The sequence below is a fragment of the Octopus sinensis genome, linkage group LG22 (assembly GCF_006345805.1).
Source record: "Octopus sinensis linkage group LG22, ASM634580v1, whole genome shotgun sequence".
In the NCBI taxonomy this organism is placed as follows: Eukaryota; Metazoa; Mollusca; class Cephalopoda; order Octopoda; family Octopodidae; genus Octopus; species Octopus sinensis.
The window spans coordinates 9,077,812-9,101,461 of record NC_043018.1 but is presented as its reverse complement, the minus strand read 5'-3'; the positions used below and the strand labels follow the sequence as shown (position 1 = coordinate 9,101,461).

Below are 23,650 nucleotides of genomic sequence, written 5' to 3'. Positions count from 1 at the left end.
GGGTAATGTGGTCATAGAAATTGTCTGACAGCTATGACTGTGTTCTCCTGCTTGTGTGGCATGGTGCAGAGTCCTGTTGCCAGAAATAGGGTCTTCTAGCAGTCACCCTCTTCACCCAGGGCAGCACTACCTCCTCCAGGTACATGATGTAGGCCTGTGTTGAGTCTGAGGTCATGTGGGAAGATGAATGGAGACATAACATTACCATCACTCATGATCACTCCAAACACCATGATGTTGACTGGATGTTTGATTTTCATCACTCTCAGCACATGTCCTCAGATTGATACCCAAACACTCTGAAATGTTTGTATTGGAGCTTCTAGCACAAATGCCAAGCAGTACAGTATGTCGTGTCCAAATTTCTGGCAGAGTGAATTGCATCATGATGCCGTTTTTCTCAGACAGTGCCCAACTGACCCTATTATACTGTGTAGTCAACAAAATAAAATAAAAAATTTGCATGCATCATGAAATTAAAATGGTGACAATTTAGCCATCACTTTCTGTAGGTGTATGTATATATATGTAAATATAATATGTGACAATTATTCAGTAGCCATGATAAAACTCCAAGTTTCAGATGCCAGGGCGGAAACCCACGCCGCCATCTCTTCAGTTATCCGGCCATCGAAAAAATACTATGAAAATGACCGTTATTAAGACAAAAGAGCTATTAGAATGACCCCTAAGTAAGGGGAGGGAATAAAGGTAAGGGAGTAAAAATGGTCATAGTATTCACGTAAGTGCACATGTCCATAACTACACATGCGTGCCCACACACCCACGTACATGCGCCTATAAGTATATACTCATCCACCCTCACTTGAAACACACACATGCTCACCTGCACATTCGCCAAAAAATATATACATACCTGCACACACACTCACAAAATAAAATTTAACACTTTCCAACAGAAACTGAAAAAAGATATCAATTACATAAAAAGTTCCCAAAAAAAAGGCACTTTTTTCCGATAAAACCAAGAACTTATATCTAGTAGAAAACAGCACATATTCACGAGTTCTACACAACAGCATCATCAATAATTACACCAAGGCTAGTGGGTGCTTTTTACGTGCCAGTGGCATGTGGGCCAGTTAGGCGGCACTGGCATTGACCACGCTGGTATGGTGGTTTTTACGTGTCACTAGCATGGGAGCCAGTCCGACGGCACTGTCAACGATTATGCTCAAATGGTGCTTTTTATGTGCCACCAGCACTGGCACAGGTGCCAGTCAGGCAGTACTGGCATTGGCCACAACAATAATTTCACTTCTCAAGCACAAAATATTGCCCAACAATTTAAGGGTACTCTTAAATGGGCTGGTTATGCAACACTGGCATATGTTATGGCCATGATTTCACTTGGCTTTCTAGGTCTTCTCAAGCACAGTATATCTCCAAAGGTCTCAGTCGTTTGTCATTGCCTCTGTGAGGCCCAGCGTTTGAAGGTCATGCTTCACCACCTCATCCCAGGTCTGCCTCTTCTACAGGTTCCCTCTACTATTAGGGTGTGGTGACACTTCTTCACACAGCTCTCCTCATCCATACATAACACATGACCATACCAGTATACTGTCTGACAGCTATGACTGTGTTCTCCTGCTTGTGTGGCATGGTGCAGAGTCCTGTTGCCAGAAATAGGGGCTTCTAGCAGTCACCCTCTTCACCCAGGGCAGCACTACCTCCTCCAGGTACTTGATGTAGGCCTGTGTTGAGTCTGACCATATCAGTATAGTCATCTCTCTTGCACATCACATCTGATGCTTCTTATGCCTAACTTTCCTCTCAGGTTGCTTACACTCTATAGTGTATGCACACACATCCAGCAGAGCAAAGAAGCCTCGTTTCTTTCAAGCCTACATGCCTCAGCAGTCACAGCCCATGTTTCTAGTTCTGGTAGTGACTCAGCTATTAGAGCAAGGTCATCAGCATAGGGGAGCTCCCAGGGGCACCCTGTCTTGAATTCCTCTGTTATTGCTTGGAGGACTATGATAAATAAGAAGGCACTGATCCTTGGTGGACCCCTACTCCTACCTGGAATTCTTCACTATACTCACTTACAGAAACTGCATTCTAGGCCAGATTCAAAATGTGACAGGAACACTAGGTCCAGTTTATTGCTATGCAAAGTGACTATTTTGAAGGAGACGATGTTAAAACTTAGGTAAATAAGCACACACGTGTGCTTTTGTTTACATCCCCTCATAATTCAGCAGTTCTGCAAAAAAGACCATTAGAATAAAGTACCAGACTTTAAAAAAATAACAAATATTGGGGGTCAATTTGCTCAACTCAGACCGTCGAGATACTCCAGCATGACCACAGTCCAGTGACTGAAACGGGTAAAATATAAAAAGATAATGCAAAAATTTTCTGCCCACACATCGACAGCAATGTTGCATTCAACAGAAGATTTTTCTAGGTCAAGTGTGATGTACTTTTGTGATGGTGGAAATGGTAATGGTCAGTAGTAGCAGCATCATCCAAAATATCTGCCTCGTGTCAAGCTTTAATATAACCATAAATAACTAGTTCTAAATATTGACTCAAATACTTGACTGGTGGCATGTTACTTTATGGGCCTGTAAGATGCAGGGATGAGGGAGGGATGAAAGCCTCCCAGACTCCCGGTGAGATTTTGTCCAAGGACAACTTTTAATAGCAAGGTTTAGAAAAAAAATTTTTAATTTTTCTAACAGTTGCAGAATAAAGTGAAAGTAAAATCCAGAACCTCAGAAGTCTCTCTCTCTCTCACACACACACACATGCGTGCACATATATATGTGTGTGTGTGTATAAGTGTGTGTTGAGGCTCTTGGAGTTGAATTGATGGTTCTTCCTTTGTTCTTAATTTATTGCTTTCCTCTTCTTTTTCTTTCCTTCCTCTTTTTCCATTTTTTATTTGAGTAATTAAATAAAAAAAAATTTTATATACAAATTTACACACACACACATATATATATTTCTTTATTGCCCACAAGGAGCTAAACATAGAGAGGACAAACAAGGACAGACAAAGGGATTAAGTTGATTACATCGACCCCAGTGCGAAACTGGTACTTTTATTTATCGACCCCGAAAGGATGAAAGGCAAAGTCGACCTCGGCGGAATTTGAACTCAGAACGTAACGACAGACGAAATACCGCTAAGCATTCCGCCCGGCGCGCTAACGTGTCTGCCAACTCGGCGTAGACATGGCTGTAGGAAGCTTGCTTCCCAACCATATGAGTCATGGGGTTCAATCCCACTGCGTGGCGCCTTGGGCAAGTGTCTTCTACAATACCTCGGGTATTTGGTAGACGGAAACCAATAGAGTAAAGAATAACAACCTTAATTACAATCGGGTGGAGGAAAATATTTTGGAAAAAATACCTGTCAACTGCCTGCTTCGGACTCAGTCATAAGAATGCTGACTAATTTTTACACTTGAAGATAATGCAACTATACATAATCACGATGCAATACTTGCATTGTAATGAGTTTAAACAGGTGTGGAGGGCTGTGTGATAAGCATAGGCACAGGAGTGGCTGTGTGGTAAGTAGCTTGCATACCAACCACATAGTTCCTGGTTCAGTCCCACTGCGTGGCACCTTGGCCAAGTGTCTTCTACTATAGCATCGGGCCGACGAAAATCTTGTGAGTGGATTTGGTAGACGGAAACTGAAAGAAGCCCGTCATATGTATAAGTATCTATGTGTGTGTTTGTCCCCTCAACATCGCTTGACATCCGATGCTGGTGTGTTTACGTCCCCTTAACTTAGTGGTTCGGCAAAAAAGACCGATAGAATAAGTACTAGGCTTACAAAGAATAAGTCCTGGGGTCGATTTGCTCGACTAAAGGCAGTGCTCCAGCATGGCTACAGTCAAATGACTGAAACAAATAAAAAAAATAATAAATCAACGAGAATTCATTTTACCCCGGTTACTAATTTGCCCCCACCACCACCACCATATATGTATGTGTCTGTGAACCGCCACCACCTCTTGACAACCGGTGCTGATGTGTTTACGTCCCCGTAACTTAACGGTTCGGCAAAACCATCCCACAATAAGTACCTGGCTTTTAAAAAATAAGTATGGGGGTCGATACATTCGACTAAAAACTCTTCGAACCGTTGCCCCAGCATCGCCGCAGTCTAATGACTGAAACACGTAAATATATATATATATATTACCTTACAACTACTTTCATTTTTGTTTGGCAACCGGCGAAGTTGTGTGTGTATGCATATTACAAACATGCATGTATATTTGTAATATAAATTAAAGATAAATACTTATATAATGTGTATTTAATGGAAATTAAATATATAGTACATACACTTTATTTTAAATATACATTCATTATACACACACACACAATGTCCATACGATATAAATATATTGTGTGTATATGCATCTATCTCTTATCTGTGTGTATGTGTGTTCGAGGGCGTAAGTACGCATTCCAGGGAGTTTCAGAATAGAGATGTCCCTACCTCCTGTTCCTTGAAACTTCTGTGGAAATATAATAAACAAAATCCGAAGGAAAACATTTTTTAATACTTTCTGGTTAATAATTCAAAATAAACACATTCCGTTAATTAGTGACTAAGTCCTTAGAAATCAGAAGTGAATGAAACGAGATGTTGGCGTTATATTTTCCCAAATGGAAGATAATTTACATTTTCGGTGAATTTGCTAGTTAACCGCAAAGTCTCTTTAGCGATAATACTGTTTCACTTTCATCACTTTCTTAGCATTTTTAGTTTTCTAAGAAAAACGTACTTCCCCCTCCAATTTGCAACGTGCTTGTCGCCTCCCCTTCCCTCTCCCTAATACCTCTCTATTACATCAGTGCCCTCCGACTGCTACCACCTCAGCGTGTATAGTCGCTCTTCCTCCCTCCGCTCCTCATTACAATAATGCTATTTCGTTTTCTCGGAAAAAAGTTGGCTGTGTTATAAATGGACGGAGAACCATGTGTTACGAAGCACAGCTGTCGTCTCCGTCTTCGACATCGTTTTTAGAAACATGTCTCCGTCTTCCTGCTGTTTGAAGCTATACAACTCGTGTTTAAAACACGGGGAGAAAATCACAAAGAAAGCGCAAGGTAACACTACCAAGCTGGATTACAACAAGCAAGTTGCGGAGGACTTCGGAGGTACAGAAGCTGCAACAGGTAACCAAGCCACGGAGATCGATACTACTGCGACTACGACTACTACTATTACTACTACTACTAATAATAATAATAAGAGGATTCGGGGTTACGTTCAAACAAGTTCGCGATGGGAATCAAGTGCTCCTTTATCGCTGCCCCAAGAATCCTTTAACGATCTTCACGTTCTTTCTTACAACGAACAGTGTTTACATAACGGAAAATGGTTTTACGAATCCATCAGTAATGCGGATGCGAAATCTTTGCTTCAGAATTCTAAACACGGAACATTTCTTATACGATTTAGTTCGAGTTCAAAATATTTGTATTCTTTGAGTGTCAGTTCGAAGCAAGGAGTTACAAGCGTCAGGATCGCATACAACAAAGGAGAATTCCATTTAGACTGTGATGAAAGGTTAGAAAAATATATGCCTCATTTCAAAAGTATCATAGACCTTGTACAGTTTTATTCCAACCGACGAAACCCGTGTCTCTTAAACAACGGGCATCGCTGTGTGTGGGTTGACTGCAACAACAAGAGGTACAATTCTTCGGAACTTACTACACCAAAATTACATTCAGTTCCTTCTTTGGCACATTTGTGTCGACTTTCTGTAAATAATTATTCATTGGAACAAAACCGAAATCTTACTGTTTCATCAAAGGAGGATTGGAGAGACTCGCTAGGTTTGCCAAAGTTTCTTGTGGACTTTATGAAGAGTTATCCATTTGTTTTGTAATAATGTTTATTTTTGTAAAGTTATTGCATTGTATTTATAATTTTGTTAATATTTATTATTATAAAATACTATTATTTTTTCAAAAAAACAAACAAATATCGTTTTTCTTTTTTCCTATTTGTAATTCAATGAAAGTAAATGCTGATAGATTTCTTCAGTTCCGAAGATGAATTTTTGTTTCAGTTCTTCGCTCAACTGAACTGCCCAAATCCATTGAATTAGTGACTTAAAATTCTCTCAGACACACGAACGCTTAAGGTCAACCTCAGACAAAATCAGAGTGACGGGTTCAAAACTGTCTCTTCTCACTAGAAATATAACCAAATTGACTGGTTTTTATATCTCCCGTTTCTCCCCGATTCGATAAAGATGTTGAAATTAGAAATTAGAAATTAAACAACGACGAAACAGAAAACTACATAGAAACAATATGCCATCTCTCCGAAGGTCTACAAAGAATCTAAAGTATTTCTTGTTTATAAAATATCCATCGTATAAAACAGTAATTAAGTCAGTTTAATTAGTCTTAATAATTACAAACGCCACCCGAGTGGAATCACCACGGTAATTAACTTGAGTTTAACGGGTGTTGGAAGTCGCCTAAGTGATTAATTTGCAAATTGGGTGAAGAATCTAGTAAAAAATTGCCGTCGTTTCTTTGCGGCCCTTTCTGGCTTATACTGGAGGGCATTATTTACCAACAGATCCGATAACCTGGCCCCAGTCTATGAAAAGCTTAAGTCGAGGCATAATCTTATAAAATGCACCCGATTTATGTCGTGCAGCTCTGGGTGAACGAGACCAGAATATGATGAATGCCAAAGGTAACATTTGACCACTTGTCTACACTCTGCGTGCTTGTGGTTACATGCACTTTTCAGGTTCTAAAAACTTGGATTTATGTCTGTGAAAATATGTAAGTAGATGTTATAAATACATGTAAATATTTAAATGTTGTAAATATATGCATGTTTGTGTGAGAATATATATATATTAATAAGTTGGAGCTTCAGGAATAAGTTTTACTTGGTTATATTTTATTTTTGGTATCATTAAGCAAAGATGTATCTGTGATAAAAAAAAAGTTCTCCACAAATGGTTTCAACACTGTTTTAACAGAAAGATTTTGAAATAGTATGTGACCTCGTGTGTACCGTTGGCGATTTTTTTCCTCTGTCTTCCCTTCTCCTATGTTTCTGACGAAGAGCTCCGCTCGAAACGTTAAACCCGCCTTTCCTGAGCGTCCAATAATACTATATTTGTTCCACGTCCTCGCGTTGTTGTGTTTTTTTGTGCTTTCTTGTTTGGATTAACTTTATATATATATATATATATATATATATATATATATACGCACACATACATACACACACAAATGCAATATTATAAATGCTTGTACATATTAATGATGCTTATGTGCCCATGAGCACATATATTGAAGCATACAGACCTCTATAACACACAAACCTTTAAAATATAGTTATGTGTATATATACAGAACCCACCTACCCACCCACAAGCATGTAGTAACATTAGCGAAGGTAAAGAATACGTACACCAGGTGGTTAGGGTTCCTAGCACCAACTACTCCAAGAGAGCCTTTTATGTTCCTTCCACAGAGATCAGCATCTCTTTTCGCAGCTGACCTTATATAAGCATGTGCTGGGGGAGGGTTATTACATTTACACTTTGACAGATCGTCTGCTGGCCTTGGTGCCAGTGAAATATCCCTGCTTGAGAAATGGGTATGGACTAGTGGTAGGAATTGCATCTGGCTGTAAAACAATGTTGTGATGATATATTTATCTGACCCATGGACATAAATGCTTGTGTGTGTAATATTATAAATGATTGCTGAGTTCTAATTCCACTGAGGTCAGCTTTGCCTTTACGTCCTTTGAGGTTCAGTTAAGCATCGGTTGAACACATGCTTATTGCAGGCTTTGTGCCAAATTTTGAATGGATCTATTCATATTTATGTATATGATAAATGCTCTATCTATCTATCTATCTATCTACCTACCTATCTACCTACCTACCTATCTATCTACCTATCTACCTATCTATCTATCTACCTATCTATCTATCTATCTACCTCTATCTATCTATCTATCTACTTACCTTCCTACCTACCTATCTATCTATCTATCCATCTATATATATATATATATATATATATATTTTAATTACTGGTGAAGACCGGTTTCTAGAGCTACCCTGGGTTTCTCGCCATAAAGGGTACCTTTTTCTGACCCTAAAACCTGTTGGCCTATGGCCTCTTCAAAATATGGAGGAAACGGTACAACAATGGGGATTATCTCCTTTCTGTGCTGGTCATTGGAAAGGTACCCTTTATGGCAAGAAACCCAGGATAACCCTAGAAACTAGCCTTCACCAGTAATTAATATAGACAGCTCTACTTAGAGTGTACTTCTTCTCAGAATGTATGTTTTTCTATTAAAAAAAAACCCCAAAACGATTATATATTATATACATACGTGTATATATATATACATACGTGTATATATATATATATATATATATATAACTGCACGCACACATAGTTGAATTGTTCATTTCGCCAGTGATTTGATAAGCTAACTTTATTTGCAAAATACCCAATTGTTTTGTGTAATACTGACTCTATATATTAATACAAACTTACATAGTTTTTAGCATACTGCAATTAATATTTCATGGAGAAGGCTGCAAAACAGCCTTAATCCTAAGGAAGTAATGTTAAAAAATATATATTTACCTATAATATGCATGTGTATATGTATATATGTATACACACACATATATCTATAATATATATATATACCAGCTGGATGTTATTACTGCCACCAATCCTTGACTGTTTTTCAAATGAGCGATTTCTTATCCCGCATGACTTCAACGGTAATCAGATTTGTTGACAGGCAACTGACAAGAAAACCACTCCACACTTGTGGGCTGCAACTTTCCTGGAAACCAGTGCAAATGTAAACAAACACACCATTAAGTAAAGTGTTGTAGAAAAATCAAGGCTATACATCAACTGGTTAAGAAAGCATAGATTCTGTTTAGTTGACTGAAAAACTGCACCAGCCTAAATTTGCATCTTGAAAAAATTTCTGTTGTGAAATTAGAAGGCACCCCTTCTCACCAGATTAGATACAGTTAAGCACATAATGGCCTGCTCCTCACTTGCATTCATATAGATTTCAACATCCTCTAGATGACACACACACCCAAAATAAAACCTTATACACACAACATTAAAAATATTTTTTCATCTGTAGCTTGAGCTTTTTTCTTGCCCACTTCATTCAAACCTTTTAGTTTAAGGGACATGGTTTCCAAGAAGGGAATTATCCCTCTTCCGCTTCGAATATTTACTAACGTTTTTTTCTTGTATTTTCTCAGTGATTGTATTATATAAGCCTAACGATTGATGGATTGTACACATCACACTTTATATAAGTTCAGTTCATATTTTATCATCAACCACCCCTCCTTCCTTCTACCCTGTTCATTATATTCATCTCCACTACCCCATCTCAGACCTTGCCTCACTCCATTCTTCTTGCAACTTCTTTCCACCCACCCCTCATGTGCTTCCCTTCCTATTCAGGTTTATTCACCTTCTTGCACATTAAGAGCTCACCCTAACACCCCCCCCCTCAATCATCTTCATCTCCCTTTCCTGCTCCTCTCGGATTACCTGCTGCCATATAATACAAAGTAGACCTGTATCTCCTCTACAGCAAAAAATTTAATCCCACCTCTTTTTTCATAGTTCTGAACACTTAGCAGGATCTTAGTTTTGTGAGCTATGTGGGGTGACCTCACTGGTGCTGGTGCTTTGAAGAAATGCATTCAGTTCACTCAGTAAAGTGGTTAGTATTGAGAAGAACATCCAACCATTGAGACCATTGGTGCACAACAGTCTTCCAGCCTGTTGGATCCTGTTGAAGAATTGAAGGCATGGAAGACGGATGTTAAAAAATGATGATACATATATATATATAGATAGATAGATAGATATGTGTGTGTGTATAGAGATGTATGTGTTTTTATATATATATATTTGCATGTCTATGTGTGTATACACACACACATACATACCTCTTAAATCATTTCTCAATGAGCTGTGAGGGAGGGCAGATTGTGTCCTGGTAACAAAGCAAAACAAAAACCTAACAGACGCTTGCATTGTTTCATGATTTTCTTTTCTGTGTGGTTTTCAGGAATTTCATTCCTGGAAATGTTACAATGGAATTTCACATTCAGTTCACAAAAATTTTATGACAATACATTTATTTTAATTTAATGTCCTTATAAAGAAACGACATTCTGAGAATTTTAATTTGCATGGAAATTATTTAGTAAGACCACTAATTGCAACGAAGGTTAATTACTGGTTATTATTTGAATGAGTTTTCAGTGAGGGGAAAAAAGCTTGCTTATGCCTAAGCACTGCTTGATGCTAATATTAGTATAACTATGATAAAAGTAATTTTCATATAAATTCAAATAATTTTGGAAAGGAATACCATGAATGGATAAAAAAAAACACCAGATGAATTTGTCTGACAACCCAATATATACATGTGTGTTTGTATATATATCTTAGTGTGCATATCTATACATGCATATATGTATTATATATAGTTTGTCTTTTTTGATGAGTTCAGAATTTTATATATGTATATATATATATAAACTGGTGAAGACATGCATAGGCTTGAAAGAAATGAAGCTAGTATGATCCGCTGGATGTATAATGTCAGTGTGCTCACACGACAGAGTGTAAGCACCCTGAGAGAAAAACTGGATGTAAGCAGCATCAGATGTGGTGTGCAAGAGAGACGACTTTGCTGGTTATGGTCATGTACTGCGTATGGATGAGGAGAGCTGTGTGAAGAACTGTCACTCCCTAACAGTGGAAGGAACCCATGGAAGAGGGAGATCCAGGAAGACATGAGATGAGGTGGTGAAGCATGACCTTCGAACGTTGGGCCTCACAGAGGCAATGACAAGACCGAGACCTCTGGAGATATGCTGTGGTTGAGAAGACCCAGCAAGTAAAGTGAGATCACAGTCTACATCAGTGTCGCGTAACCAGGCCATTTAAAAAGTACTTTGAATCGTTGGGTGACATGCCGTGCTTGAAGAGACCTATTGAGTCCTACAAGCATTGAAAAGTGGCAGTTAAAATGAAGTTAATTATGATCTCTATGACATCCATTGAAGACAGTGAATTGGTTCAATATTTCTTTCCGACCGATTCTTTCAGTTTACTTAAGGTTGTTGTTGTTGTTGGTGGTGGTGGTAATGCCTCTGAGCTAACTCAAAACTTTCTGATGCAACCAGCTAAGACTGTGGATATTATCTAACCATCTCATTCTTCATTCTGGGTCTCCTGCTGGATGGTTTCGCATGAAGAATCCATTTGTGATTTGTTTTTGCAACATTCTAATCACATGTCCATAGTACTGGAGCTGTGACCCAATACTTTTGGTTTTTGGAAACAATGTTTTATCCAGAACCTGTTTGTTTTTCTTTTCTTTGCTTCTCCCACCATATCAAAAAATATATATATATATATCGCAAATCCGCAAGTACTTAGATATTTCAAAATTACAACTCTGGTTTTATAACGTATTCTAAAAAAACACTAACAAATGCTTTCTCCAAGAACCGACTACTTTCATTTTCATTTCAGTTCACTCGCAAAAATTTGCGTTTTTCTTAGAACATTCTGCTTTCATTTTAACATTCTACTTTCATTTTCCATTTCCTCCTCCCACTTATTATTCAAACTGGCAACACAAGAAAATCAGTACACCGGGCAAAATGCTTTGTAGTATTTTGCCTGTCCTTATGTTCTGGGTTCAAATGCTACCAAGGCTCAGTTTGCTTTACATCCTTTTGGGGTCAATAAAATAAGTACCAGTTGAGTGCTGGGGGTCGATGTAATTGACTTAACTTCTCGTCCAAAAAATTTCAGGCCTTGTGCCTTTAGTAGAAAGGATTATTGTTACTAAGGTGGTAAGCAAGCAGAATCAGTAGTGCACCGGACAAAATGCCTAGTGGTATTTTGTCCATTGCTGTATTCTGAGTTCAAATTCCACCGAGGTCGACTTTACATTTCATCCTTTCAGCATCGATGAAATACATAGCAGTTGAACATCTGTTGTCACCCATCTTTTATACCAAGACAAAATATGTACATAAGAGTACTCTCAATCAGTTAAGATGAAAGCCACTGCATGGTACTGCATTGGGGCATTTATTATTACTCTCTTTTACTTGTTTCAGTCATTTGACTGTGGCCATGCTGGAGCACCACCTTTAATCGAGCAACTCGACCCTGGGACTTATTCTTTTGTAAGCCCAGTACTTATTCAATCGGTCTCTTTTGCCGAACCACTAGGTAACGGGGACATAAACACACCAGCATCGGTTGTCAAGCAATGCTAGGGGAACAAACACACACAAACACACACACGCATATATATATATATATATATATATATATATATATATATATATACATATATACGACGGACTTCTTTCAGTTTCCGTCTACCAAATCCACTCACAAGGCTTTGGTCGGCCCGAGGCTATAGTAGAAGACACTTGCCCAAGGTGCCACACTGTGGGACTGAACCCGGAACCATGTGGTTGGTAAACAATATTATTTTCAGATTCCCTTTCAAGGTCGATAAGTTACACATTGGGGGTCATTGTAATTAACTAGTCACCCATCCACCCCAAATTTCAGGCCTTGTGCCTTTAGTAGAAAGAATTATTATTTTGGCCTTTCATCCTTTCAAGATTTATAGAATAAGCACCAGTTGAGCAAAAGGGCCATTGTGATCAACTTCCTCTACCCCTAAAATTCCTGGCCTTATACCAAAAATTAGAATTATCTTTTATTACATTAAACCTGTTTACATGCAAAACCCTGGCCACAACAAATACACATACACATTCTTTGTTTTGTCCTGTACTGTCCATAATGTTTTTCCTTAATGTAAGCCATTTGTGGTCAATAAAGAAATCATCATCATCATTATTATTAGTCAGGAACTGACCAACCCTGTTCTCAACTGGTCCAACATACAAATGATTCACCCAGTTTGTCATCTTAACAATAATAATAATTTAGTGGCATCAAGTACACTTTAGTGTGTGGTCTAACCCTAAATTTATTCAAATAGGTGTAATCAAAAGGAGACCCTGACAAATTTTCACTCCTTACTGCAGGCTCCTATTATCTCCCTTCCCTTTCCTGACAAGAATTGTCATTAATGCTTGTCTTTTTCCCTACATTATGTACGTACGTAGTTTTAAGTGATTAAACTTTCCATTCAACTCACTACATTCTTCTCCACTTAACTATATCCCCTTCCTTCTTGGCTCTACTGATGCCACACACCCATTTTGTCACCTACCTACCTCTACCATTTCCTTTACGGTCAATCCCCTTAACTTTTACACCCCCACACTTACTCTTTCAGCAATTGATTGGTCCATTACTGTATATTGCCCATCCGCTAATTGTCCCTGTTCACCTCATACTGCTACCAAGTGCATGTCGTCGGTAACAACTCAAAGACATTCCAGCAGCATGCACCGGTCTCTTTACAATCTCTTGACCTTCTTGAAACAGCAGGAAAATGACTTTCTTTTTCCCCCGCGTGTAAGGTTTATATATAAACAGTGTTGCTACTGAATACAACTCGTGTATAATCCAGTTACTAAGCAACTTAAACAATATGCTTTCTTTTTTTTTTTTTTCTTTTTTTTTCCGTGTTTCAGTCATTAGACTGCGGCAAAGGCAGCGTGCTGGCAGAATCGTTAGTACGCCGGTCGAAATGCTTTCCGGTATTTCGTCTGCCGTTACGTTCTGAGTTCAAATTCCGCCGAGGTCGACTTTGCCTTTCATCCTTTCGGGGGCGATTAAATAAGTACCAGTTACGCACTGGGGTCGATATAATCGACTTAATCCGTTTGTCTATCCTTGTTTGTCCTCTCTGCGTTTAGCCCCTTGTGGGTAGTAAACTCTGCCGCTGAGTTCAAATTCCGCCGAGGTCGACTTTACCTTTCATCCTTTCGGGGGCGATTAAATAAGTACCAGTTACGCACTGGGGTCGATGTAATCGACTTAATCCTTTCGTCTGTCCTTGTTTGTCCTCTCTGTGTTTAGCCCCTTGTGGGTAGTAAAAAAAAATTAGGTTTACTTGAAAAAATTTTGCCTTTTAAGTCTACTACTTGTTCCGTTTGTATCTTTTGCCACAACATTAAGTTATTGAGACGTAAACAAACCAACACCACTTGTCAAGCAATTGGATGAACACACACACACACACACATACACATGACAGTCTTTTGTAGCTTTCCAGCTACCAAATTCACTCACAAGGCATTGGTTAGAACTATAAAGAAGACACTTGTCCAAGGTACCATGCAGTGGAACTGAACCAGAAATCATGTGGTTCCAAAGAACGCAGCCAGTCCAGTGCCTGTTTGCTATTTATTTATTTTTTTAGCCATTAATTTATGGCTGTCCAGATTACATGCCAGAGACTAAACATTTCGTATATATATATATATATATACGACCGCGAGTCCGCTTCCCTAACCACTGGGCCATTGCGCTTCCACACACTATATATATATATATATATATATATATATATATATATATATATATATATATATATTATATATATATATATATATATGTATGTATGTATGTATGTATGTATGTATGTATTATGTATGTATGTATGTATGTGTGTGTGTGTGTGTGTACAGGGTGCGGCAGAAGTAACGCCCTTTTTATTAAGTAATTTTTACAGTACATTTATTTTATTTAGTAATTTTTTATTGTACAAAAATTTGTGGGTGTGTGGTAAGTAGCTTGCTAACCAACCACATGGTTCCGGGTTCAGTCCCACTGCGTGGCATCTTGGGCAAGTGTCTTCTGCTATAGCCCCGGGCCGACCAATGCCTTGTGAGTGGATTTGGTAGACGGAAACTGAAAGTAGCCTGTCGTATATATGTATATATATATAAGTATGTGTATATGTTTGTGTGTCTGTGTTTGTCCCCCTAGCATTACTTGACAACTGTTGCTGGTGTGTTTACGTCCCCGTAACTTAGCGGTTCGGCAAAAGAGACCGATAGAATAAGTACTGAGCTTACAAAGAATAAGTCCCGGGGTCGATTTGCTCGACTAAAGGTGGTGCTCCAGCATGGCCGCAGTCAAACGACTGAAACAAGTAAAAGAGTAAAAAAGTAAAGAGTACAGTAGTTAAAGAAATGAAAAAAAAAAACAATTAATGAAAATAAATTGCGGTAGTTTTAAAAAATTTATTAGATATTGCAACATCAAAACAAAAAAAAACGTAATTCATTATGATAAAAAGTTTAATCAACATCTTCAAAAACACTCCACTTCGTTTTGAGAACACTGCTGATTCATCAAATTGTTTGTTTTAATTTCTGAATTGTTTTCGGTTTGAGGGAGTGAACAAGATCTTTCAATACACCCACAAAAAAAAGTCAGATGGTGTTAGGTCTGATGATCGTGATAACCACTCAATTGCTCCACGTTGTCCTATCCATCTCACCTCAAAATTAAGATTGAACCATTCCTGAACGTTTTACTCATACCGAGGTGGTGCACCATCCCGTTGAGAGTAGAAAACCACAAAAATTATACAAATAAGAAAGGGTATTACTTTCACACGCCCACACACACACAACGGGCATCTTTCAGTAGTTTCTGCTACCAAATCCACTCACAAGGCTTTGGTCGGTCCGATGCTGTAGTAGAAGATACCCACAGTTGGACTCAACCCGAAACCATGTGGTTGAGAAACACACTTCTTACGCTACAACCATGGGATCTTTTCGGTGTGAACGGCAGTTTTTAACATAATTTCTTGGTAACTAAACACTTTTAAACTTCGTATACTGGTAGAATGTGTTTATAAAACATCTTTTTCTCTTGGCTTTATTGAGAAAATTATATGGTTTGTAAGATATTTGTTGTTTTTTTTTCTGCAATTTCAACCAATCAGTGACGTCCATTGAGGTGAAAACATTCTGTGCCGTATGAATATGTCCCTCGTTTAAGAAACAGATTGGGTTTATTTACATTTGTGAAGAAAAAAAAGATACCCTTCCCCCCACTCCTAACCCTAAGATAGATTGAAATGCAATAGATCGATACTAGGGTCATAATTATGGGTGACAATTTCATATGACACCGCTAGAAAAAGCTGCCGTTCAAACCGAAAAGATCCAAACCATGATTTGCATTTATCCACACAACCACGTCTGACGTCACTTTCTTACAACATAACAAAGTGAATGCCCTCCATCCTAAGGAGCGCTGCATCTCCGTAAAAGAACCATTATGATAGAAATTCCGATTGGTCAGAAGTAGCGCGCAGTGATTTAAAAATAATAATAATAAATGCCTATAAACGTATTTTAAAACACTCCTTATTTGTTACGATATTGAATTTCCCTCATCAGTATCTTTCTGAAGTCGTCTGTATGTATACTTATCTCGTTCTGACGTCATTATTTTATCGCGCCTACGTCATGTTTCGAGTGTTCCACTAAAACTGAAAGTTGTTTTTCTGTTTTTCGTTTTTATCTGTGCAGTTTACGCAGAGTCGTTTATAACGGACATAAATACTTTCCTTGTCAGAGGAGTTTTTTTTTTCTTTTTACTTAAATAAAGGATATGAAAAAGAAAAAAAAATGTTACGAATCGCTGAGTCAATCTCTCTATATATAAACGGCAAAATGTCTGTGTGTGTGTGTGTGTGTGTGTCCTTTATACAAATCCACAATTTTTCAGTTAGAGGGCTCGCACTTTCTATGGTCATTCAAAACTGTCCAAGGGTGGTCGTGCACATCTTTACATTTCCCCAGTCACCCCGCAAAGCCATTAAAAAATCAATGAAAGTGAATTTTTTGTGAATTTTCTATCCCAAACCCAATCAAAATGTCCGAAACTTGATAAGCTGGAAGCAGGATAATAATCTAATTCTACATTTTATTACATTCAAGAATATAAATACGTTTTTAAGCACAACACACACAGAGTCAAAAAGAAACACTACCTTTTACCAGCACATCAGGGTAGGCACTGCGTGAACGACAGTGCTCACTCTCCCTAGCATGAAGCTTCCTATCTCGGACATGTAAACATGCACACAACAGCGAAACACCGCGTCGCTGGAACTGTGAAGCGCACAGTTCTATACAAGGGTTTTTGTATCTTTTTCATAAACTAGGGGTAAGTTCCTGAGCTTAAGAAAGCTACTAAGCTTAAGGATTATATAATGTATAAGTATAAAGAAAGAATTTTAAAAAAAGGGGACGCATTATATTGAATGTTATTGATAATATCGAGTGGAAATAAACGGTGCTGCAGTTCCGCAGTGCCTATACACGAGTCGCCACAGCTGGAAAATGAAAGCCAAATAGAAAAGATGCTCAACCGCTTCTTCCCCAGAACATTTTTCAAAATTGGTCCCTTTCCAACAGTTTTTCTTTTTAGCTCTATAATTTCCTATATCAGTAGTTTTAAGTTTCATACATAATTACATTGTTACTGAAACATGATATTAATTAATGTAGAATACAATTAAGTAGATTATAACTAATGAACGTTATATAAAAAGAAATGAGTTTTAAATTATTTGATATGTACCATGGTGCCTTTTTTTGTGACGGCTACCTCTTCACTTAGGAAATGTGGTCATGTGATCTATGACTAGCGAGTCCGGCTTTAGATGAACAGATCCTACAGGACATGTCATAAATATTTTCAGACAGGCGTAGGAGTGGCTGTGTGGTAAGAAGCTTGCTTACCAACCACATGGTTCCGGGTTCAATCCCACTGCGTGGCACCTTGGACAAGTGTCTTCTACTATAGCCTCGGGCCGACCAAAGCGTTGTGAGTGGATTTGGTAGGCGGAAACTGAAAGAAGCCCGTCGTATATATATGTATCTATGTGTGTGTGTGTGTTTGTGTGTCTGTTTGTCCCCACAAAGTCTCTTAACAACCGATGCTGGTGTGTTTACGTCCCCGTAACTTAGCGGTTCGGCAAAAGAGACCGATAGAATAAGTACTAGGCTTACAAAGAATAAGTCCTGGGGTCAATTTGCTCGACTAAAGGCGGTGCTCCAGCATGGCCACAGTCATATGACTGAAACGAGTAAAGAGTAAAGACAGAAAAATGTCTGAGACAGAAGTTAAGTCATGGTCGCCAAGTGCCGTTGTCAAAATGGATTGTTCAATTCTTCATGCGTCAAATACTTTACAACCATTCGATCTTCCATCCACGGTTCTCAGTCTTCAACATTCACACTAAAAGACTTGAGGTTTCTTTTGATGGCATTCCCAAGACATTTCTTAGGTTTATATCTTGGACATTTGCCACGTTGCAACTCCTAATAAACAATTACTGCTTACTCCTTCATCCTTGGGAAGGTGTTCAGCGCAAAGCATTTGGTTGCGGATGAAGTAGCTTTGTTTCCTTCAAAGCTTATTTCTATTGTTCTCAGCATTAGCACTTACAAATTCATAATAGTCAATTGTCAGACGTAGATAAGTTACTCTCTCTCTCTTTTACTCTCTTTTACTTGTTTCAGTCATTTGACTGCGGCAATGCTGGAGCACCGCCTTTAGTCGAGTAAATCGACCCCAGGATGTATTCTTTGGAAGCCTAGTACTTATTCTATCGGTCTCTTTTGCTGAACCGTTAAGTTACGGGGACGTAAACACACCAGCATCGGTTGTCAAGCAATGGTGGGGGAGGGGACAAACACAGACACACACACACACACATGCATACATATATATATACATATATACGACGGGCTTCTTCCAGTTTCCGTCTACCAAATCCACTCACAAGGCTTTGGTCGGCCCGATGCTATAGTAGAAGACACTTGCCCAAGATGCCATGCAGTGGGAATGAACCCAGAACCCTGTGGTTCGTAAGGAAGCTACTTACCACACAGCCACTCCTGCATCTTTAACAGCCACTCCTGCGCCTTTAAAGTTCTGCTCTTTAACATAACATCTTAGGTTAAATTCAAGTCAGCAGAAACAAACCCATTTGCTTTCTTTTGTTTCCCGACCTACATCCAATTTTCAACAAGTATAAATACTGGACACTAAACAGAATTCTTTCGTTTGTCACCTTTGCCGAAAGAGCACCTGTCTCTTTCATCCAGTATTTCAGTGAAGGAACATGTCTTTTGCTTTCTAGCACACCTATCTCTCTTTTCTACCTAACGCTTGACCGGAGGTACATGGCTGCTGCTCTTACCACTAAAAGGATAGTAAAGATGCATAGTTCATGGATCCTGAGCTTGGTTTCCATGGTGATACCTCTGTCAGACCGCACTCACTTTCTGAGCCTTCCAAATGCTTTGCTGACATTTTCAATTCTCAGATTTATTTCAGAATCAATGGATCCATCTCTAGAGAGGGTGCTACCAGGGTAGATGAAAGAGTTGACTACATTCACTCTTTTACTCTGGAGGAAAATCTTAAGTTCAACACAGAGATGGCCTGGAGGCTGAAAGAATATGGCCTGATGTTAAGTCCAAAAGCAGTGCATGCTCTAGAGGAAAGGTTCTCAATGGGGGTGATATGTCCTCAGGAGGCCATTCGAAGCTTGAGGGGCGTTTTGGGTGCTAGGGGGAAATTAACAAGTAGTAGCCATATTTTCACATCTCTGCAACCCTAACCCTAACCCTAACCCTAACCCTAACCCTAACTTATTCACTTCAGCAGCTTTCCACGGACTCCAATGTTGGATAGTTTCTTCAGCAGGATTTTGTGGTCCATTCTGTCAAATGCCTTGCTGAAATCAAGGTATATGACATCAGTATTGGAGCCTTCTCCCAGAGCTTTTTAAAATGTCATCAAAAATGGTGCAGAAGCTGCGACAGGCAGTCCCTGCCGTCACGGAAACCATGTTGGTTTGGGTTCAGCAGATTGTTATCTTCGAGGAAATGGGTTATCCGCGATCTCACCACCCTCTCAAATACGTTAATGATATGAGAGGTGAGTGAAATCGGACGGTAGTTCGCTGCAAAAGATTTATTTCCCTGTTAGAAAACTGGAATGACAGACTGGGAAAGAAAATGATCAGGAATGTAGCCTGCGTTGAGTTCCTCTAGAGCTCAGCTAGAGGGAGTGCAATTTGATGTCGACAGTTCTTCAGGACAGTGGCAGGGAACTTATCGGGACCTACTGCCGAGTTGTGCTTGATCTTATTTATTTCTGTTAGGATATCAGGAGCACCAAAAGTTATGTCAGATATCGTTAGTTGGGGGTTTACATCACTGGTACTAGCCAGATCAATCGCATTAGCGTTACTGAAAACAGCAGTATTGTTTCTGCAGCATCTTGCACATGGATTTTGCATCATCACGTAGTGTTGTTCTCATCAGAGGACCAACAGTGGAAACAGTGACTTTGTGTTATATATATATATATATATATATATATATATGTGTGTGTGTATATATATCACGTGACCGACCAGACTATCAGATGTTGTTACACATCGCTGGTCACAATGCGATTCGCATTGTTTTAGCCTTTAAAAAGCGAGCAGGCCAACAGAAGAAAGAGCGAGAGAAAATTGTGGAGAAAGAGTACAGCAGGGATCGCCACCACCCCCTGCTGGAGCCACGTGGAGCTTTTTAGGTGTTTTCTCTCTCAATAAACACTCACAACGCCCGGTCTGGAAATCGAAACCGCGATCCTACGACCGCGAGTCCGCTGCCCTAAACCACTGGGCCATTGCACCTCCACACACACACACACACACACACATATATATGTGTATATATACATATCAGTGGCGAAGGGTGACCAGGAAGCTAGGGCATGCAAGCCACCCCACCCTGCCCACAGAGTTTTCCAACAGAGGTTCACCCAATTGATTACACCAGTTTGGGTGTGCCTGAAGGACAGCGCTGGATTAACCATTAAGCAAAATAAACACTTGCTTAGGGCATCAAGGGCAGGAGGGGGCACCACAGAAATGGTAAATGGTTTACGGCACAAAAGAAATCACTTTAAACTCGCTAAAATAATATTCGGGATGCCTTTATCTCTACTAAGTATAGATGCAGATGTGTTACCTAAGATTAATTTTAAGGATCTGATTCAAAGAATTTGCAATTCAAAAAAGTAGGAGGAAACTTTTCAAATAATTAATAAAGTGGAAATATACAAAAATAAACATTATTTTCCCTCTTACTGTTTTGTTTCACTTTGAAAAATAAAAAATTATTTTATGGTTTGTTATTGTTTGTATTTTGAATTACATAATCTTTTATGGGGGCACCAAAATCTTTCAAGTGCTTAGGGCCTCGACGGATCTTAATCCGGCCCTGCGATCATTATCATCTATCTGACCAATAAAGCGAGAGAACAATGACATTCAGTCACGATTTTCTATAAATAACAGCCAGTTTTTCACAGTAACAACGGAATTTTGAGGAAAAAACACAAACATTAGTCTTAAATACCTCTAAAAAGGTTGGTTGATTGTAATGTGGGAAAAGAGGTATTGCCGGATCTTTAAACAACAAAATACCCATCTACGAAAAGGAAGCGGTTAATTAATATACATTAATTCTTATACAAAGTCGACTTCGGAATAAGTAATAAAGGAAAACTATAAATAAACAACAACAACAACCAACAAAAACGGAAGAAATAAGGGTACTATTTAAGAAGAGTGGTCCCGGTGCGCGCACTCGCGCTAGCTAGTCGTGACTAGTCGATCATACAACGACTACCTAGCAAATTAAATGAAATACAAAATAAATAATTTTTTTACACAAAATAATTTGACGATCCTTCGGTATAAGTATACACGTGACTTTGTTTACATTTCTGAAGATAAGCGAAACCCTTTTGGCGAAACTTCGGTATAAGTACCGGATACATTTCAAGAAAGTGTTTTTTTTATATGGGGGGGGGGTTAGGGTTAGGGGGAGGGGGAGGAGAAAAGGGTTTCTGTTATCTTCAAAAATGTAAACAAAGTCACGTGTGTACCTATACCGAAGCATCGCCACCCTTTTCTCCCCCCCCCCATATATAAAAAAAAACACTTTCTTGAAATGTATCCGGTACTACCGGTACCTATACCGAAGTTACGCTAATAATTTTTTTAAACAAAGTAAATAAAACACAAAAACACAAAGTAAGGATCGACTAGTCACGACTAGCTAGCGCGGATGTGCGAGTACGCGAGTGCGCGCACCGGGACCCTAACTCTTCTTAAATAGTACCGAAATAAGAAAACCAAGTCATTAAGAAATGAATTAATGGATGAAATTCCTACAAACAACAGCAAACACTGAATAATGGAATTTTAGATTAAGTGAAAATAATCCCGAAAGAAAATATGTAAACAAAACAATCACGTGGCTCGCCTCATGGCTACCGTAAATGAAGTGAGATGAGATGTCGTGATGAGGAACATTGCCATTGAAGCAGGTTTCTTTCTGTAAAGTGTCAACGGGGCCGATTGAAGAGGGAGTCGACCAGGGATTTAAAAGGTGGAAGATCTGGCGTTAAAGAAAAGAATACTGAACTGTTCAATCGGAATTCTATAGTTTGTTGGAATAATTGTATATATGTGCTGTATTAATGGAAAGTCTCTGATATTCAGAGTTTTGTGACACTTGATGATAAATGTAAATATTTTTATGTATATTAACAGAGAGCCCGATTTGTTTACAATCCCAGTAAATGTGACATCCACGGGGGTACTGTAAACAAAGCAAATAAATTGGGGGTGGGGTTGAAATTAAAAAAAAAATTTTTTTGCTAAATCGTCATCTCTTATATCGAAAACTTATGAATCTGGAAGAAAAAAAAAAAAAAAAAAGGTATAGAGGAGTGAATTCTAAAGAGGTACCCATCCACGACTTGTGTAAGATTAGTAGCAGCAGAGGTGAAAACCGTTTCTACTACGAAGCGAAACAGCAGCCAATTCGGTTCCTCCTTAATGTAGCGTATCAGCTGTTTACATACATACATACATATGTAAATATATACATACACACACACTCACACATTATTAGTTGCTCATATTTTCGCTGTTTCGCGCGATATATAGTCTACAGTTAATCGAGAAATTCGAAAGGGTGTTAATTGCTGGCATAATTTCATTATATCTAGTCTCCACAACCCACGGAAACACCCGAAGTGAAATGTCTCGACCGTGTCGAGCTATACCGAAGGAATGCTTAAAACGCAATTAAACAAAACGCACCTGTCTAAGCGCTTTAAGTTTAGTAATTAAGACACGAATTTGACGCAAGTAATTAACCGGTGTTTAACGACACTGAGACTTGTTTGTAGCAAACATTCCTTGGACGCATGGTCTTTCAGGTTAGTATTGTTTGTATGTATATAATTACGTGTATGTCTGCTGTAATTATGAATTAGAAGCTATTAAGGGCTGAGGTATACGTGAAAGACAGTTAATAAAGTATTCGGTCAGCTTGTTATGGTTCAACTGTTCATGCCTGCAACAGACATTACGTTGTATGTGGAGCAGAAACCAAATCTGTGTGTACCTCATCTCGCCCAGTTTTACATAAATAAACACCTTATATGTAAAGTTAGTACTTAAAAGGATGAACGTTGTCTCAGAATCGAGATTTGTTTCAGCTAATGGTTGTAGTTCGAAGTT

The 23,650-nt window shown here is 38.7% G+C and overlaps 2 protein-coding genes across 5 annotated transcripts in view; both read left to right on the top strand.

Annotated features, from left to right (window-relative positions):
• The first annotated feature begins 4,895 nt into the window (after window positions 1-4,895).
• LOC115223229 (suppressor of cytokine signaling 2-like) lies at window positions 4,896-5,979 on the top strand. Its single transcript, XM_036512180.1, has 2 exons — window positions 4,896-5,194; window positions 5,228-5,979. The coding sequence occupies exons 1-2, from the start codon at window positions 5,025-5,027 to the stop codon at window positions 5,889-5,891; spliced, it is 834 nt and encodes a 277-aa protein (XP_036368073.1). The 5' UTR covers window positions 4,896-5,024; the 3' UTR covers window positions 5,892-5,979.
• Window positions 5,980-6,030: 51 nt separating this feature from the next.
• LOC115223227 (serine--tRNA synthetase-like protein Slimp) overlaps window positions 6,031-23,650 on the top strand; it is a 119,885-nt gene continuing 102,265 nt past the window's right edge. The window contains exons 1-2 of one of the 4 annotated variants that reach the window (XM_036512172.1): window positions 22,483-22,508; window positions 22,975-22,976. The gene's annotated coding sequence lies outside the window, so the exon portion shown is untranslated. Of the gene's footprint in view, window positions 6,357-22,482; window positions 22,509-22,974; window positions 22,977-23,064; window positions 23,347-23,650 lie in introns of those variants that run through there. The other 3 variants (XM_036512173.1, XM_036512174.1, XM_029793711.2) reach the window with 3 other exon arrangements.

Excerpts from the sequence above, each read along its gene's own strand:
- LOC115223229 (XM_036512180.1), top strand. The coding sequence starts at position 5,025 with ATGTCTCCGTCTTCCTGCTGTTTGAAGCTATACAACTCGTGTTTAAAA. Across the intron at positions 5,195-5,227 it reads AACCAAGCCACGGAGATCGA|TACTACTAATAATAATAATA; the intron begins TACTACTGCGAC and ends TACTATTACTAC.